The sequence below is a fragment of the Stenella coeruleoalba genome (genome assembly GCF_951394435.1).
Source record: "Stenella coeruleoalba genome assembly, chromosome: 9".
NCBI classification, from domain to species: domain Eukaryota; kingdom Metazoa; phylum Chordata; class Mammalia; order Artiodactyla; family Delphinidae; genus Stenella; species Stenella coeruleoalba.
In genome coordinates, this window is record NC_137155.1 from 82894993 (window position 1) to 82915383 (window position 20391).

General features: G+C 39.5%; 1 protein-coding gene across 1 annotated transcript in view; it reads right to left on the reverse strand.

Annotated features, from left to right (window-relative positions):
• UBE2H (ubiquitin conjugating enzyme E2 H) overlaps window positions 1-19602 on the reverse strand; it is a 98138-nt gene extending 78536 nt beyond the window's left edge. Inside the window, exon 1 of the mRNA XM_079932655.1 lies at window positions 19087-19602. Coding sequence (XP_079788781.1) covers window positions 19087-19139 — 53 coding nt within the window. The 5' untranslated portion in view covers window positions 19140-19602. The remainder of the gene's footprint in view (window positions 1-19086) is intronic.
• Between the last annotated feature and the right edge of the window lie 789 nt (window positions 19603-20391).

Sequence of the window (20391 nt, forward strand, 5' to 3'; positions counted from 1 at the left end):
GACGTTAAGGGAAAAAATGTCTTAGAATCTGTGAAATATGATGTAAACCTGACATTCTTTACTATCATAAAATCACTTGCCATCTTCACACATCAATTTTCCTTCTTGGCTAAATATGTATTTACATGGTTTACTGTACAATTCAATCTGATTCAAATATGTTATTAGAGAACCTACTATTTTGCCAACACTATGCTATATACAAATAAAGTGCATCCTAGACTTCATAACAACATGACAACCTCTCAACTGACACACATTTGTTAGAGTAGCAGTTCTCGAACTTTTTGGTCTTAGCACCCTTTTCACTTATAAAATTGATGACCCCAAAGAGCTTCTTTATGTGAAAATATCTATTGATATTTACCACGTAAAAAATTTAAAACATTAATTCACTTAAAAGTACTAATAAGGGACTTCGCTGGTGGTCCAGCGGTTAAGAATCTGCGCTCCCAATGCAGGGGGCCCAGGTTTGACCCCTGGTCAGGGAACTAGATCCCGCATGCCGTGACTAAAAGATCCTGTGCGGGCTTCCCTGGTGGTGCAGTGGTTGAGAGTCTGCCTGCCAATGCAGGGGACGCGGGTTCGTGCCCCGGTCTGGGAAGACCCCACATGCCGCGGAGCGGCTGGGCCCGTGAGCCATGGCCGCTGAGCCTGTGCGTCCGGAGCCTGCGCTCCGCAACAGGAGAGGCCACAACAGTGAGAGGCCCACGTACCACAAAAAAAAAAAAAAAAAAAAAAAGATCCTGTGCGCCGCAGCGAAGATCCTTCCTGCCACAACTACGAATCGGCGGAGCCAAATAAGTAAATAAAGAAATAAATATTTTTACAAAGTACTAATAAATCTTACACGTTAACATATTATCTTTATGAAAAAAATAACTAATTTCCAAAAGAAAAAACAATTTCACAAATCTCTTTGATGTCTGGCTTAATAGAAGTGAGCTGGATTCTCAAATTTGCTTCTGCATTCAATCTGGTACAATATGTTTTGAATGTAGTTAGGAAAGAGAAGAATACTTCAACAGACTTTTCAGAAAATTCTGGACGTTCTTCACTGATATTACACCAAAACTTGACAAGTGGTAGATTCCTAAAAGCTAACTGCAATGTGGCATCTGAAATAGTACCAATGAAATTTTCATATTGTTACATTAAAATCCACTAGTCCACCTTGTATTTTAAACAGATCTTTTATCCAAGCATGATTTTTCTATCATGCATTAGCTGTTCAGAAAATACTGGTTCACTGACTTATACAGATCTTCCAAACACTGGCACATTTCATCACACAATATCAAAAAATTATGTTAATATCACCACTGATCTCATCAGAAATGTCTAAGTATTAGACAACTGTCAAGCATGTGGTGGCAGATACAAGTTTTCCCAAATTCTGATTTTCACTTTAAAGTTTGTATATTATCATCAGCAACACACACTATCAGTTTTCCTTAAAGTGATGGGCTCACTTTGTTCCCTTCTGAGAAAATGTCTGACAAACATCCAACTCTGAATAATCATAGTTTGTCAGTCAATCATACTTTCAAGTTCAAATGGCATTCAATTAAAAACAAACAAACAGCTGGTTGCCCTAAGTGCTTTTTCTGGAAACCACCACCATACTTTCAGTATGCAGGAAAGGTGCTCCCCATTTCAACACACAGAAGAGTAAAGAGACGTACTTGAGGGTCAAAAGTTATTGTCATTACTCCTTATCAAGAGCATGTTCAACTGAAACTGTCTTTTTAAAAAACTCTACATGTATTGTGATGAAGAATGACTATTAATAAGGTTTTGATGCGCTAAGGCTTTGAGAGTTTTGTGTGTGTGTGTGGTTTTTTTTTTTCTGGCCACGAGGCATGCAGGATCTTAGTTCCTTGCCCCCTGCAGTGGAAGTGTGGAGTCTTAACCACTGGGCCGCCAGAGAACTCCCAAAGCTTTGATAGTTTTATCCATTGTTGGTTTTGGCCTTTGCACCATCAGTACAAATGTCACTACAGAATAAACAAAAAAGGCAAAAAAATTAATTAATGTAACTATGAAACAAGTTTTGACCTTACCGTCTCCCTGAAAGTATCCTGGGGATCCCCAGTGGTCTGCAGGCAACTTTGGAACCTCCAACCTTTGTTAGAGGGTTCAAATGACTGAAGAACTTACCAAAAACCTAAGGAGCAAAAATTTGTTCTTTCCTAAGAGCCTGTGCACGCACACAGAAAGAAAAAAAATATACTCATGTGTCTATACAGTTTAAATATATCACTAAACCTCAAGTTTTGCATCTGTAAAATGAGATTTTAAATATCTCACTGTTACAAAGACATGGAAGCAACCTAAATGTCCAATGACAGATGAATGGATAAAGAGGATGTGGTACATATATACAATAGAATACTACTCAGCCATTAAAAAGAATGAAATAATGCCATCTGCAACAACATGGATGGACCTAGAGATTATACTAAGTGAAGTAAGTCAGAAAGACAAATACATGATATCACTTATATGTGGGATCTAAAATGTGACACAAATGAATTTATTTACAAAACAGAAACAGACTCACAGACATAGAAAACAAGGTTACCAAAGGGGAAAGGGGGTGGGGGAGGGATAAATTAGGAGTTGGGGATTAGCTATTATATATAAAATGCATGAACAACAAGGTCCTGTATAGCAACTGTATAGCACAGGGAACTGTATTCAATATCCTGTAACAAACCATAATGGAAAAGAATCTGGAAAAGAATATACATATATACACACACACTCATATATATGTGTGTGTGTGTATATATACGTAACTGAATCACTTTGCTGTATACCAGAAACTAACACAACATTGTAAATCAACTAATACTTCGATTAAAAAAAATTATTTTTAATTATCTGGCTATTACATTTCCCCCATTATTCTGAGTAACTAAAAATAGACGGCATATAATTTTTATAGCAGGTGTGAGCTGTTAAAGCATTTCTTAAATCTCCTTTCTTCACAGAGTATGGGTGAAAGGTAAAAATAAACACAAAATAAAGTAAGGTCCTCAATAAAATCCTATACAAACCAAGAAGTTCATAGTATCAAATATTAAGCTAGTAAAAGTCACCTTCAGAACCACTAATTTGTAAGGGGGGACTTGAGACACTTTACAAAGTACAAAATAGAGCACTAGTAAGCTAAATGATTTGATGAGTTTAAGGTATTCTATTTTACAAGTGAAATAACAAAAGTTTCAGCTGTTTCTTTCCCCAATCCCCAATCTTAATAACTTCCTTTGATCTTAAATAAAACCAGCAATCAAGGAATCTTTAAAAAGAACTCCTCTGAAAATGGCATTTGATAAACTAAAGTACTAGCATTTAGGACAATTTCAGAACACAAATACACGTCACATGTGGAAAAATGAACAGTGTATATGAAATGGCAAATGGCATCTGCACATAAAAGAACTGAAGTTCTTATCATATAAGGAAGATCTGCCTCTCTCCTGTGAGGTTTCCATATTGTTTCTATACAGAAACAAAGTTCAGTCTAAAACTGATCCAAGGACTTGGTGGAAACCTGTGGTATATTATTTATCAAAATTCATTTAACAGGTGTTTCCTGAACACCTACTTCATATGCAAAGATAAATATGTGCTAGAAGGGACAAAAGCATGAGAAACTCTCATAGGCTCCAGACCCATCACAAGGAGGGCTTAACTCTGTGATCTCAGCACTTTCAACCAATCTCTGTAACTCAGGTTTCTTATTTACATAAAGTGAGTCGTAATATCTCAAAGCAAGGATTGTACCAGAATAAATGTGAAATATATTAGAATGAGAAGTAGCACATTACAGAACAAGTATAATGGGATAAGAAAGGTAGAATTGACGATAGAATGGGGCAGCAGTATAAAATTCAGCTACTTGCTACTAAGAGATTTTTTTTTTTAAGTACAAAGGCTAATCTGGAAAAATGAGAAACCACTAAAAGAGTTATTAGCTCTGTTCACAAAAAAATGGCTCACCAAGGTGAATGGACAAACTGTGGTACATCCAGACAATGGAGTATTATTCACCTCTAAAAAGAAATGAGCCAAAAAAAAAGACAGGAAGGAAATTTAAATGCAAATTACTAAGTGAAAGAAGCCAATCTGAAAAGGTCACAAACTGTATGATTCTGAAAAGGTAAAACTATGGAGACAGTAAAAAGATCAGTACTTGCCAGGGGGTGGGGTAAGGAGGAATGAATAAGTAGAGCACAGAGAATTTTTAGGGCAGTGAAAATACTCTGTATGATACCATGATGGATACATGTCATTACACATATGTCCAAACCCACAGATGTACAACACTAAGAGTGCACCCTAATGTGAACTGTGGACTCTGGGTGATAATGATGTGTCAGTGTAGGTTCATCATCTGTAACAAACACCCTACTCTGGTGGGGGATACTGATAATGGGGGAGGCTGTTCATGAGTGGGGCAAGGGGATATAGGAAATCTTTGTACCTTTCCTTCAATTTTGCTGTGAACCTAAAACTGCTCTAAAGAAACAGTCTTAATTTAAAAAAAGCCATCCAGGGCACTCAAACTTAAGAAAGTGAGCAAAGGAAACAGGGATACAAAAGAACCAGCTGAACATCTGCCCAGAGTCATAACGCCAGTAAGATGGCACTAAGTGCCACACTATTGACTCTTAGCACTGACATGACATCCAGGTGCTCGCATTATTTAAGGTCAAAGGTCTAAAAATGCACCACCAGGGTCACTAAACCAGTAAACAGCTGGTTACAAACACTTGACTCACATACCACACAAAAACCCAGGTGTCCCCATGAGTTGATAAATACTGAACTATTCATAAATTCTGAACTATTCTCTACAGTCTTAAAGAATATATTACTACTAGCAAGATACTAATTCTTGCTACCTTGCTACCACAATTTCCTCACTATTTTCAAGGACTCCCCTGAGACATAAATAATTTGGCTTAAGTTTTTAGCCTAGAAACCAAATGGGTTTGGCCAAATTTTAACCTCTAATACTTCTTCAGAGGTCACTTACCCAATAACCTCAACTATAAATATACTCTGCTCAAGAAAACAATGTTTTATATATACTTTAAGACTTTCATCATATGAAAATCAGTTAGTGTTATCCCAGGGAGAAAGGAGGAAAAAATCAGCCAAAATAAAAACACACCAAAAACTGTCAAAGTAAACAAGTTTTCTCATTTAAAGGAGTAAGCTTCAATTGCTTAGAAAATTCTGAAGAAAAAGTGAAGTTCTACACAGTTAATCTTCCCATAATAATTGAATTTCTGGTTAATATCGCCAACTACAATTATGTCAAGGTTTTCACTGAAACTACAAATAGAATTGCAAAAAACAAAGAAAAAACAACCAGATAGCAAAATGGTGAAAAATATGCTCCTTTAAGATAGAATAAAACGTGTCTATGGGCCAAAATAATGACCCTTTGCTAGAATTCACAGCTAATAACATATTCTTCTAAGTTAACTATATAACTAGTTAAGAAGGTATACAGAATGTAATGGCATTTTATCACTACCCCATTCCCAAATTCTTTCTGATCTAAAACTCTTCAAGATGATAGAATTCCTTGAGTTATAAGGCTTTTAACTAATATTTTTGCAACTCATCTTAAGTTTATCTTCATTTTCACATGTTATTATAGATCTAAAATCAGCCAAATGCTGAAAGTTAAATTTGCATGCAAACTGCTAAATAAACAAACCCATCAAATCTGTGTGCTCCTAGACCACATCCTCATATTTTTACATCCCATTTTATTTCAAAAAAGGCAGTACCAATTTACACTTCATTCAAAATCAAGTGTAAGTTCTGTACAAAATCCACTAATAACTAAGATTAATGCACTATTACGTTATGATCAAAAGTCAAAAACAGGGCTTCCCTGGTGGCGCAGTGGTTGAGAGTCCGCCTGCCGATGCAGGGGACACGGGTTCGTGCCCCGGTCCGGGAAGATCCCACATGCCGCAGAGCCTGTGCGTCCGGAGCCTGTGCTCCACAACGGGAGAGGCCACAACAGTGAGAGGCCCGCGTACAGCAAAAAAAAAAAAAAGTCAAAAACAATTACTCCCTCCAGGAGGTGGAGCCTAACTCCTCTGGCCCCCTTGAGTGTCAGGTACACTTAGTGACTAGCTTCCAAAGAATAGAATACAGAAGGGAAAAATAGTAACTTTACAGTGGAGAAACTTGGCAAGTGCCACCTAAACCAAGTGGATCAAAGTTAACATCACCAGTAACGTCATGAGGACACAGGTAACCCCCACACACACACCCGACTTGTGATAAGAAGAGCGCTTCACCTCTGCAGTACTCTTTCCAAAACCCACAATGAGTTTGGCTAAATTTTTTTTTGGCTGTGTTGGGTCTTCGTTGCTGCGCGCAGGCTTTTCTCTAGTTGCAGCAAGCAGGGGCTACTGTTCGTTGCGGTGCGCGGGCTTCTCACTGCGGTGGCTTCTCTTGTTGAGGAGCACAGGCTCTAGGTGCACAGGCTTCAGCAGCTGTGGCACGCAGGCTCAGTAGTTGTGGCTCACAGGCTCTAGAGCACAGGCTCAGTAGTTGTGGCGCACGGGCTTAGTTGCTCCGTGGCATGTGGGATCTTCCCGGACCAGGGCTCGAACCTGTGTGTCCTGCAGGCAGATTCGTAACCACTGCACTACCAGGGAAGTCCCTTGGCTAAATTTTAATACCTCACTATTATGAGGTCTAATCATGAGGGGAAAAAAATCAGATAAACTGAAACTGAACACTCCAAAAAATACCCGACCAGTACTCCAAAACTGTCAATGTCATGCAAAACAAGGAAAGAGTGAGACACTGACACAGACTAGAGAAAGCTAAGGAGACATGACCACTAACTAATGTGTTATCCTACATGGAAGCCTGGAACAGAAAAAAAACACATTCATGGAAAAACTGGTGAAACCTGAACAAAGCCTGGAGTTTAGTTTATAGTAACATACCAATGTTGGTTTCTTAGTTTTGAAACACGTCTCAGTAATATAAATAACAGGGGTGACCAGAACTGGGTGGGGTACAAGAACTCTATCGTCTTTGCAATGTCTCTGTAAATCTAAAATTAAAAGTTTACCTAAAAAAAGTAAAAAGTTATCAAAATATTAAGGCAAAAACAGTAGAAAAAAGGCAGGGCAGCTTATATCCCAAGCTTTCTGTTATAAAAATCATCCCAACTTTTAAGAAACTAAGCATCTAAAGTACATGTTTGGCTGTCTTGAGACTAATAATTAAAATTACCATAACACAAAGCAAAACTGATCCACTAGAGACACTCAGTTTAAATATCAATAAAAATGTAGGCAACTAAATTTTCTTCAAAAGATATATTTTAAATATCTGGAGAGTATTAGAAGATATAAGGTATCTATAAGCACTATTATTTCCACTTCATGACTTTGCAGAATGCAAGATATTTTAGTAATGCATTTGTGGCATTATAACAGAAATATCTCTATGTCAAAATTTAAAATATGATCTAGGGGGGAAAAAAGGACAAAGGTAAAAAATATTTAGATGCTTAAGTACCAAACTGTTTCAAACTCCGATAGGATCCTTCACTGGTTCTGGGCATATTCTTTTACTCAATTATACTCACATTCCCTAACTTTACCTTTTAAAAACCAAAATATAATTTAGGTAATTAAATACATAAAATTTTGAAAGAACAGCATGCTGCCATTCTATCCTGATAAAAGCTTTCATAAATCAGGCACTTTTACAAGGCTTACTTTATTTAAAAATTATTGACAGGGCATATATAATTCAGACATCTCAAGAATACCAAATGCAATGCCATCTAATCTACTGTTGTAAAGAGATAACATAACATTTATATTAAAACCTATTAAAGTCATTTTTATTTTTTCTTTATGACACATTCATAAATAGAATTAACTAAGGCATTAGGCTATATACTGCTTTTATTCTATTTTTCACATAACAAATGTGATTACTAAGAAGTAAAACTGATTTTATAAGTCACAGATGAAAAGCAGACTCCTTATTTCAACTTTGGCTTCTATTTTTTCTATCAATAATGAAAACAAAGTTACCAGAGTTTACTCTCCTAATCTGAAGCAGTACAGCCAAGCATTAGTATTTCTCAAACTGTTACTTGAGGCCACAAACGATATTGCCTAAAAAGAATACAATTATTAATTTCAACTCAAGGAGCCCTTATATTCAGAAAGCAACCATTGCTTTATAATACTATTATCTGCATTCCAGGTTTTCTCCAAGTAGAAAAACATGCTAAAAATCTATGAAAGTGTAATACCTACTAAAATTTAACTTCAAATAATAAAATGTCATCAGAACTTCAACAGAGCTGGCAAAACACTATAGGAATGACATTTAAGAAATAAACCAGCCAGAACTGACAGACTAAAGCCATTACGCTTTACCCAATTCTTTCAAATGAGTAATAAGCCCTGATTTAAAAGCATAAATCATACACTAACTTTTGATTCTATAAAAAATAGGATTTCTAACTCTATTTTTCACTAAGCAAATAGAAAGATAAGACATGTATCTCTGTCAATTAAGATAATCTAGTTCAAAGGCTTGAGCATATATACCGGATCACCCCGCAAAATGGAGAGTAAGCACAAGCAGATGTGGTATTTCGTTAGTCATTCTCTGAATTACAAGATGCAAAGGAGGGGACTCCCTGGCGGTCCAGTGGTTGGGACTCCACGTTTCCACTGCAGAGGGCACGGGCTTGATTCCTGTTTGGGCAAATAAGGTCCTGCATGCCATGCAGCGCGGCCAAAAGAAAAGAAAAAGAGGCAAAGGGGCTAAAACTTAATCCCAGGAATAAGCTCCCATGGGGCAGGGGACTGCTCCTATCTACCTTGCCTGAAGAGCACAGGAGAATGCTGAGTGAGAGAGACCTCTAGATTTCCCACCTTGAAGACTTAAATACAGTCAGTTAGCAGCTCCTGAATCTCAGAAACACTGGCTAGACTGTATAAATTCAGCTTAGAAAAACATAATTCTTCGGAGGCAATGAGAGACAAGGGCCTTTAAAGTGTAAGAATGCAAGATTCAGGTGCCAAGGGCCATCATGTCTCACTTCACTGAACAGAGAGTTAAGACAAATCTAAGGCATAGCCTATTTTTACATTCAGAGAATGGATACCAAAGTTGTAAGCTACTATACATTTTTAGCATAAGTAAGTTCAAGTTTGATATATAATTGCCAAATTGCACAAAGTGAAATAGGCCAAGTATAGTCTGATTTTCAAACTTCTAGGAAAAAGAACCGGACCTCACTACTACTTTTAATTAAGGAAACACTTTCTCTCCAAAGGTTTATTTGTGTACTTTCCTGCCAGTAATTTTAACTCTCTTGTTTGATTTCTAGAAATTAGTCAAAGTATAAGCTAGGCACACTAATAGAAAAAAGACATACAGACTGAAGTATATGAAAAGAAATTAGTCTTTATGAGCCACCAATATAGTCTTCCTGATATATAACTGTTAACATGTTACAAAACTCTTAGCTAAGTCTCAAAGGAAAAGCCACATTAATTACTCAAAGACAGATAGAATCTGGTACCTAATAACTATTCTAACCCAAGAGCCTGTAGAAAGAGAAAAGCAAGTTAAGTATTCACAAAAAGGTGAATGACTCAATATAGGTATACTCAAATATATGTCATTTGATAATCAAAGCCAGCATTCAAGAGCAGCAATCCAGATAATGAGACTAAAGAACACACACACTACCAAATGTAAAACAGATAGCTAGTGGGAAGCAGCTGCATAGCACAGGGAGATCAGTGGGTGCTTTGAGACCACCTGGAGGGGTGGGATAGGGAGGGTGGGAGGAAGGCACAAGAGGGAGGGGATATGGGGATATACGTATATGTATAGCTGATTCACTTTGTTATATAGCACTGTAAAGCAATTATACTCCAATAAAGTTGTTAAAAAAAAAAGAACACACTCAAAGGTGTACTTCCTCTCCTTCTTCCACTCATAAAACAAACCTGATTTAAAAGTACCTTGTTTTTTTTTAGTCTCTAAGGATACAAATGAATAGAAAGGCAAAATGCAGGGTTTTTTGGTTTTTTTTTTTTCTTATTATCATCAAGATGGCAGCTCTGGTGAATTGAATGAATTAGTTGGCAAAATCAACAGATGCTAATAATGTCAAAATTGTGTTGCCAAGATCAGTAATTCTGTGATCAAATATACATTATGTTCTATATTTTAATATACTTACTTAAATATACTCTAAAGCAACATTGAGATCAGCGACCAAATTAAGTTAAACAGTTAAAACTCCTCTTGTCAGAAAACGCCACAAGCATTTAAAATGCATTTCCCTCCTGTGTTCATCCATTTCAATGTAAATATAATTTGTAATAAAGATCCAAAATGCCCAAGAAATCATCATGGGATGATTTCATTGTAGGAGCCTTAGTGTGGATTAGTGAACTGACCAAGTACCAATTCCCAGCTGTGAGACTCTTAAGGTGACCATTTGTTAATGAAAAAAAGCCAATCCAGTTTCTTTCCTTTGGAGTGAAACAAAAAGTGTGATCTAGTTTCAAGCTTTGTTGCCAAGGAGACTTACTAATTTATTTACAGATTTAGATAAATAGATTAGCCAAAGGGTACTAAACATTCAGTAGTCTATAAGACCATAAAACAATATATCTAACTATATCACGCCTGGTGATCTCTTATGAACACAAGTCTAACCGACTCAACGTTCTACAGATAAACACTACAATGGAAATGTTTACCCGAATTTTTGAATTAATCAACTGTCTACACAGTAGAAAGTCAACTGATTAAAAAGCACTATTCAGATAACCAAAGTTATACTGGACCATTTGAACAAAACAACTAAATCTATATTCACTAAGCTGAGTAGTAACCCAATTGCTTATGAAGTAACAAGAACCAGGCACACACTGTATCTAATTTTCTATTTATATTACATCAACTAAGATTTCATAATCCAAGAAACCTTGAAAAGTGTGCATGATAAAAACATAATACATGAAAAAAGAAATACTTTGCCTAAGACTAAAAAGAAAATGCATAATTTACAACATTAATAACAATTTCACATGTAGGGAATATCTCTTACTTTGATACATAATGCCTCCACGAATCTGAACATAAAGACATAAAGATTCCATTCCCTGATCCCTAAATATGGTCCCTCCAAGTGCTACAGCCCAGGTACCTTTTGTGAACCCAAAGACAGACCCACCAGCCATGCCTGTCCTGATAATGACAAAGTCCAGTCAAGCCTCTCCACTTCACATGGGTTTCCTACTCCTCCCTCACTTCACTGCAGGGCCAGGTCAAAAGATCAGTAGCACCTATTCAAACCACCTACCCAATGCCCTAGACACCTAAAATGCACCGGAAGGCGGAAAGGATCCTTCATCCCTCATGTGCACAGAACTGCCCTGTGGGGCTTTCCACAGGCTCTTGAGGATTTGGGTTCTGCCAGGCTTGGGCAGGTGCCCCCACAAGCACCAGTCTGCAAACAACCAGCCACCTTTCCCAAGCATCTGATGAGGTACAAGAAGAAACCTTAATAACCTTAGCACTCCCATAAAAGTATAACAATTCCTCTCATACCCCACCTGAGAATCACTAAAGTAACAATAGCCTCTCAAAAGTACACAGTGACTTCTCTGTGTTTTCAAAGATTTCTACATTGCACTTGAATTACACTTCGGCAATCTGGAAATAATACACTCTAATATATATATGCTCAGAGCACCATCCTCGTGTTTGAGGACTGAACCAAAGTCTACCCACCGAATAAACTGTCACTGACTCCAACATTAAACAGGTTGTCTTTCTTCTTGTTAACCAAGCTAAAAATTCCAGTTGTCAGTAATAAGATGTTAACTTTTTAAGCAACATGCATGTAAACTCCTAACTTTTTAAGCAATATGCATGTAAACTCCTATATCTAAATTCAAATGTTTGTAATTTATAAGAATGTGACAGTAACAAGTTTTACAAAGCAATGTCTAATTTTTCATTATGGCGATGTCTAATAATTAACTTATAAAATAATTTACATAGGATGCCAAAAAGTAAAAAAGCAAAACAAAAAGCCCCACCATTTTGTTAAATATTAACTTTAAAAAAGATTCCAGGAATACATATTAAGGGATGCCCTCTTAGAATCTGTTTCCAGTTCTGCCACTGAGTTGCTGTGGGTTCCTTTTACCCGAGTTTAGTCCATATGAAAATTGAAGATACTATTCAGACCTTAACAGAGTCCTATGTAAATATTTTTAAACTGCTGTAAATGTAACTGGAGGTGCTAAGTAAAACTAATGTTAAAAAATTCTTATCAATACTCTACAAAAAGCAAGAAAAGGGTACCATCAACAAAAAGTGTGCTTACCTTTCCAAGAAAGTATAGTCTTACTAGCAAATGCAAAAATAAAAGTTATTTGTGACCATAATTCTTGAAGTACCACTTCAAAGGGCCACAAAACAAAAATATTTCACAATGAAAATTTAATTCAGTAATTTTGAATGGGGGAAATGGAAGAGCATCCACAAAACTAGCTTTGACAGTTAGGTTAGAAATCAGTGCTTAGGATCATGCTATTTAATGGGATTCCTTTAAAACACATAATTGAAACAGGAATTCAATGTCACAACATAATTGTGTTTGAAATAGAGACCATCATCAGTAAAAGTTAAATTCAAGCTACCTGTTAAAAAGTTAAACCTACACCTATCACATGATCCAGCTATTCCACTCCTATATATTTACCCCAAAGAAAAGAAAGCATATATCCACAGCAGCTTTATTTGTAATAGCCCCAAACAGAAAATAACCCAAATGTCCACAGAAGTGAATGTATAAACAAATCGTGGTACAGCCATACAATGAAATACTACTCAGCAGTAAAAAAGGAAAGAACTACATGGTAACAACGTGGGTGGATCTAAAAAATTCACACAAAGGAAAGAATTCACACAAAAAGAGTATATACTGTATGATTCCATTTATATAAAATTCTAGAAAATGCAAAATAATCTACAGTGACAAAAATCAGATCACTGATCTGATGGGGGCGGGTGTAGGGAAAGACTACCTAGGGGCAAGAGAAACTTCGGGAAAATGAATATGTTCACTATCTTGATTGTGGTGATAGGCTTCATGGGTGCTACTTATGTCAAAACTTACCAAATTATACTTCAATAAAAGACAAAAGCAAAAAAAAAAAAAAAAAATCAAGTCACCAAAACTAATTCTACAGCTCTTGCCAGTCAGATCTATCTGCTTATGAATGTATTATGTCTAACCTACCAACTCACAGTAGGCACTCTGAGAAGTACAAAAGTATCCCTAATTCAAAAATCACTATTATCACAAAAAAACGTGAAAATAAATAGATATCAGAACTCATCTTTCATCACCACGCCAGGCTGACTGCTTCAGTGTTGAAATGACCAACTAAAACACAACAAAGTGAGAGCCCACTGAGTGTGGGGCCCCAAGATTTTTAATTAAATATTTTAATTCAAAAGCTTACCTTCTTTGATCTAGAATCCCATTTCTGGGAAATAGAAATAATCCAAAATGGCAAGAAAAGCCTTATGCACAAGATGTTAATTTCAATCTTATTTATCACAGAAAAATGGCAAAGAATTAAATCAATGGCACAGGCATGGAATGGCATATTACATGAGCTATTTATTAAATCTGATATTTTTAAATGGGAAAAATAGTTGCAAAAATATTAAGCAAAAACAGGGCACATACAGTATGATCAACAGGTTGACAATAATACATCCTGGGGGGAACCTATATTTGTAACTTATATTTTCCTCAATTATCTTACTACTTGTATAATCCAATTAAGTTTTTCATTAAAGTACTTTACTAAAATGTACACTGTAGGTCTACAGTTAAAAAGCTATTACACTGTAAGCACTTTTGCAGGTCTGAATTGCATGCCTAAAACTCCCATGATTCTTGAAAACATCAAATCTGGTAAGACTGAGATAAGATACCAAATTATATATATAATTATATACACATTTAATATATAGATATAACATGCAGGTCAAGGTGCTGGGGAAACTGCACAATACTAGAAAATCAACAAATCCAGGTTCTTCTAAAACACACACACACACACACACACACAGGGTAAGGGATTTTTATGGGTCACATCTGCAAAGATTGTTTTCCCCTAAAAGCTGAATTTTTAGGCTTGTGTGTAGTTTACTAGAACTGTACTGCAGGAATCAGATGTTCTGAACCTGTGAACGCTTACTCATGTAGGTTCCTGCTTAACCAAAATAAGTACCAGTATGTTATATTTGTCACCAAAATCTAGGCAGAGAAGACAAATTCAGAACACTGGGAGTTGACAAAGCTTTAACTTTTAGCTTGAAGACCATAAAACTGTTCTACCTTCCATCTCATCATCTCAGTAAAACAGAGACCACAGGAAATAAAAGGCAAACCACAGGTTCCCAATTGACACTGGAGCTAGTTAAAAGATAACAGAACAGTCTACACTTTGAGCACAAATTAAAGAGCAACAAAGACTACTAATTTAGGGATAGTTACTAAACTACTGATTAACAGCAAAATACCAAAGCTGAAGTCAAAGACAAATGGCTACACTTTTTAATGTTTGTTTTTGTTTCAGTTTTTAACATCAATCTTTTAAAGAACAGAAATATAGATCCCCATACATCCCATCAACATAAGTCACTTTAAACTTTCTATTTCTTGAAGTCAATTCTGAAAGTAAATACAAGTTATTCAAAAGGCAAGGTGATACATACAGTGCTCACCTGCTATAAACACAGTCTGTACTCTGATTTTTTCAAAAATTGTTTAACTAGTTACATAAGCACACACCAAATTTTTCACTACTAAACCCCCAGCATCTAGCCCCAAGCCTGGCACAAAGAGGGCACGGAAACGTCTGAGGGGATGAACTTACTACTGAAAGCTTCTGAAACCCTAAGGCAGACAACCAGCATTCTGTAAGATTCACTAACGCTGTTAATGAATTTAGTATAAGACACTGCCCTTTCCTGACCATTATTACTCTTAAAGCTTTTGTAGGGGAAGCTTACATTTCTACCATACTTTTGAATTCCTGCAGGAGTCAGTTAAATAAATTTAAATTGGTAGCCATCCAGGTTTAAGTTACCACACTCCCTCTAAAAAAGGGACTCTTTGAAAACTCTTGGTATTATAAAAATAAGTTCCAATATCTCACACCAATAACAAATACAGTGTATGCCAAGTCCCCATTACTATCAGATCCACTTTTCTGATTTAACCTTGAACATTTCTTGTACTCTAACAGGTCAGGTTTTCCTCTCCTCTTTTTACCCCTTGAAAACACACTTGATCCTGTAACACCACTCACAAGGCCTCCCCAGCCCCTGCTTCTTTTGTATATAAACACACTCTGGTCACACACTCCATCAGCTGTTTGGTAGCTCCGCCCCTCCTCCTTTTCCGGGTAGTAACAGAGCAGCCAATGAGCTGTGAGGAGCTGTGCCTGCGGCCTTTTGCCTGCATACGCTTTTCCAAAACAAGCAGCTCCAGCCTTCAGCAGGGGCCACTGGTTCACAGATAAAAGGATCACCAGGCTGTGCAACAGGGTGAGACGAGTAACCCCCACCAACAAGGAAACCCGTGTAATCTGAGCTGTTTGTTCCTCCACCCAGGAGAACTTAAACCGATATTCCTTTAGGGCAAATCACGCTTTAAGGTCACCAGAGTCCCAGTTCTCAGACAATCTAAATAATCAGCCGGGTTCTAGATGGAAACCCCAAAGCTTGCCAGGGTGGGAACAGCACAGTTATCACCAATCTACCTCACTCTGCAAACAATTGGCAACACTATTCAACCACCATTCCACAGGATTTGGGCTCACTGCAAGTTTCTTGATTGGGACACATTCCTACAGGGCCCAAGTCATGTACCTCAGTTTGAGGTTTGCACAACCCTCAGCAAAGGATCAGAAGAGAAACAATGAATGAGTCAGAGTTTCAGAACATATTCGCCCAGCAGATTATTAAGTGCATCGGTGCAAAACACTCACTCCCTCCATAACTTGGAAGTCAGCTCTCCTCCTACCAACCAGTCACAAAAGAAATATCACCGACTCCAAACAACAACCAGAGACCAAAAGAACCTAACGAGGTGGTGGAAGGCGGTGGCCAATTAGTTACACATCCTCTTTTCTCCCTACCCCCCACACCACTACCTTCCTACTATACAGGTTCCCTGCCAGGCTGTAAATCGTGGTGGCATAATTACACTCAGGAGACATCCAAAAATGGGCTGAAACAGGAGACTGCAAGGAAACCAGCTATCAGCCTCCACACCAAAGAAATCAAGGGGCACTGAGGGGCAAAAAGCAAGTACATTCCTTCAGACCTTTTCTACTTCCTCTACACCTTCCTTCATTTTCAACCCTCAGCCCTTTCACACCATTGTATTCATTTTAGTAGTGTGTTGCTTAAATTCTGTGGTAAGTGTACCTTGCTCAAAAATTGTTGTCTCCATTTGGGCCTACTAATGTGAATTCAACAGAGAAAGGAGGCCAGAAAATCTCTCACGCCCACAACACACATGCACACACAAAAGGAAATACAAAAAATTGAACTTAGACAAGAAAATAACAAACACGAAACAAAGATAACCCCTGGCTTTTAAATCCCGAGACTGTTGCCCTCCTACCTCAGACATCTATGGTTTTAAAGCGCCTCTGCTTTCTTTTGTCAGAAAGGAGGAAGGTGGGGAAAGCACAGAAGGCCAATGCATCTATGCCTTTCTTCATCTTCTACTAAAAATAAGCTATGAAATAAGCCACTTAGGGAAAGAAAAAAAAGAGAGACACCCTGCTGTTCTTTGTCTGTTTTCCTCTCCCTCTCCACCCCCCCCACCCCACTCCTAAATACGGTAATCATTCTAGATGCCTCAACTACTAAATGAACAAAAGGCACTGTATGGAAAAGGCATCAGGTCAAGTTAGGCCTCACCCTTTAATCTCAGTCTTCTAAAAAATATATAGGTCTACAATTTGAGAACCTGACATTGATCAAAGACAGCTGGAATTCTCTCTCCCAGCCCCATCCCAATTAAACATTAGGTAGAAATTTGCATTAGGTGTGACAGCAAGTCTCAATTCAAGATAAAAATAACTCAGATTCTGCCACCATGTCATTTCCTAGTTTCTAAACAAAAATAAAACCCGATATTGCTTTGTGTAAACTGTACACACAGCCATAGTTACAAGTTATCCTGCCACCTTATGAAAAGCCAATGTTACTGGTATCATTCACACATTGACAAAACTCAATCACAGCCACAAACAGCTCATAAAGAGTCAATTTCACTTGTGCCTAGACATATATTTGGTACATAATATATACTTTATTACTTGCTCTTCTCTCTAATCCCCACTCCCACCTCCCCAAAATTCTCAACTTCAAACCCTAAAACTTAGAAGTTCATCTACTGTTCCTAATTTCTAATCAAGTTTTGCTGAGTGAGGAGAAAAACACCTTATTCCTGAAAAGATTATGGTGGGGGAAAAAAAAAAATCACTTGCCCAGGCAACTTCCCTCCCATCCCCCACTTCCAAACCAAATGCAAAATCTACTTTTTAAAAACTTCAGCGAATTCCATAACTGAGTATCTAACAATAATCACTGATTTCTACAAACAGGTAAAACATCCAATCAAAAACAGCAACAATAAAAGGAATAAAGAAGGAATTCACCTGAAGAATCTAGCCAAACAACTTGAGTTATATAAACAAAACCCTGCAACAGGGGGAAATGGTGGGGGGATGGGGGTGAGGGAGAGACAGAAGCAGGAGACAGGACTTTTTAACTGCGTTTCACACACTATCACTCCCCACCCCCGGGTCCCCCTCTCCCCAGGGATTAGTTGTTCAGAACACTGGGCTCATTTCCTCTCTCCCCCCACTCTCTAAATTACCCCTCCAAAAATGTCTCGATTTGTCACAGGAACCTTCGCGAATTTCTCAAGCTAGTCATGAAATAATCAGCCTGGACTCCAACCAAAACCACTGCCTGAAGGACTCTTATCAGTTATAGCTTTCCCACTGCTACCTTCAAAGTACATAAAGTTGGGGAGGGGGGGCGGGGGAGGAGTAGAAAAATAGAGGGTGTCACTTGGCAAGATCAGGGCAATTATTCCCCAAGAACCTTATTCTCATATGGAGAGTTTGCTTAAGTGGCTAGTACAGGGGCTATTTGGTCAAGGAGATCCTCTTTCTCTCCTTCCCCCTCAGCTGTCATAGCCACAATATGGAGGGTGGCTTGCTGGAGGGACTGGGGGTCCTCACCATATACAACTATGGGTGGGATAGGCTTTGTCGATAGGAAGAAAAACAGTGGGGTTCTTCTAAGAACCAGAAAGCTTAATAGGGGTCTCTGGTTTAAAACACTCAGAGCTCTTTATTACAAGAGGGGGCACTGAGCAGACTACTCTCTTCCTAATATAGAAAGGAATTAGGGATAAAGGAGGTCACTTGAGTTACCCCAGTTCAAGAAGCATTGTGAGTGGAGGGAGTGGAGGCATCTCAAGAAAAGGAGAAAGGGAATTCTTCGCTCTCGGGAATTTCTACCTCGAGTCCCTAAATGCAGAGCGAGCAAACAGGAAAAAGAAGGTGGGCTCGGTGGTGAAGAGAGGCGGCTGGTCCTGGGGGGTGGGGGGGGGGGGGGAAAGGCCTACTTGGGAGTCCAAACGTCGTGAAGAAAAGTCACGGGCAATGGGGGTGAGGAAAGAGCGTGGAACAACGCACATTTCGGGGTGCTGCAGATAAAGGGGGAGCTGAGAAGGCTCTCGGCTCCTGGGAGGTGCCAAGGAGCCTCCGTAGGCACTAGGGGGAGGGAGATGGGGGAGGGAGCCTCGGACAGTGGCCTGGAGTGCCCCTGGGCCCCTGCTTAGGTTTCAGGGGGTGCCCTGGGCATCCCCAAACCGCCCCCCACGTACAGCCCGAATTCCCAGTCCACGAAGGATACAGCTTGACCACGTCCGTGTCCATCCGCCTCTTTCCCGGACTAGGGGATGACATGGTGTCGCCGCTGCCTCCCCGTCGCCTGCGCCGCCGCCGCCTCTCTCCCTTCCTCGGCCCGTCTGTCACGGGCCCCGGGCCCCGGCTCTGAGGAGCCCGCGGCCGCGCCGGCTCCTCGGTGGAGGTGGCAACACCCCCGCGGTCCTGACCGGTCCCGTCAGCCGCCGCCGCCGCCCCCCGCACGGGGGAACACCGGGCACCGTCCGGCCGAGTGGGGGTGGGGACCCCGCGGCGCCCGGCTCGGGCTGCCCCTCTTTGGCTGTGAGTCTCCGCTGCCCGGCCCCGGCGCTCCTCTGCGCCGCGCGACTCTCCCTCCTGCCTGCGCTAGCTCACTCGCCTGCTCGCCCGCTCACCCTCTCGCCGGCTCCCTAGCAGCCCCCACGACAAGCGGACGACTCCAGCTCAGTCGGCCTCTCTACCCCAGCCTCGCTCTGGGCGCCGTGACGTCACCTCTGTGACGTCATCGGAGGGGGCGGGCCCAGCTGTCGAAAGGGGTGGGCCGCCGCGGCCGTAGCGTGGGCTTTCTCGAGGGATTCTGGGAGTTGTAGTTCCTCTTTCTCCTGCCCTCCCAGCTCTCTGCCCCCTCCCCCAACTCCCCCACTCATTTAATAGCTCAACTGCCAGTGTTGTTATCATCATCATAAACGATGATGGTTAAAGAATGGAAGTATTATTATATTCATGTGTTTTAGGGTAGGAGATTCTGCTTCAGAAGGTCTGGGGTGGGCCTTGGACATCCAAGTCTTTAACAAGCTCCCCAGATGATTCTGATGCAGGCCAAAGTTTGAGAACCACTGCTGGAAGATTCCAGTAGGCATCAGCACTTTCAAAACACCTGCCTGACCGCTCCAGGTGGGTCCTGTGCTTCCATAATGTCCTATGAAAATAAGGACGTTTCCTCCCCACCTGAGACCAAGGTAGCAGACTTAAAGGATCTGAAGCTATTTTTTCCAGAAGAGAAAGAGCTGGTCAAGGATGGGACAGTTGAGAAAGAAGGGCATAGGGTGGATATAGAGATTTTCCCATGATGCTTTAATCTTCACAGATGTTATGATGCTGTGGTCTAAGTACTAAGCAAAAATCATCAGAGGAGTGTTTAGTTAGAGAGACTTGTTCTGGACCACACTGGGGAAGGTGAGGCTGCTCTATTTAAGAATGCCATGGTGATTTAGCCTCTGAGCAGTCATTGAAAAGGAATCACCCTTCCTAGTAAGTATCTTAGCCCTGGGTTACTTAGGACAAACCTGCCCCT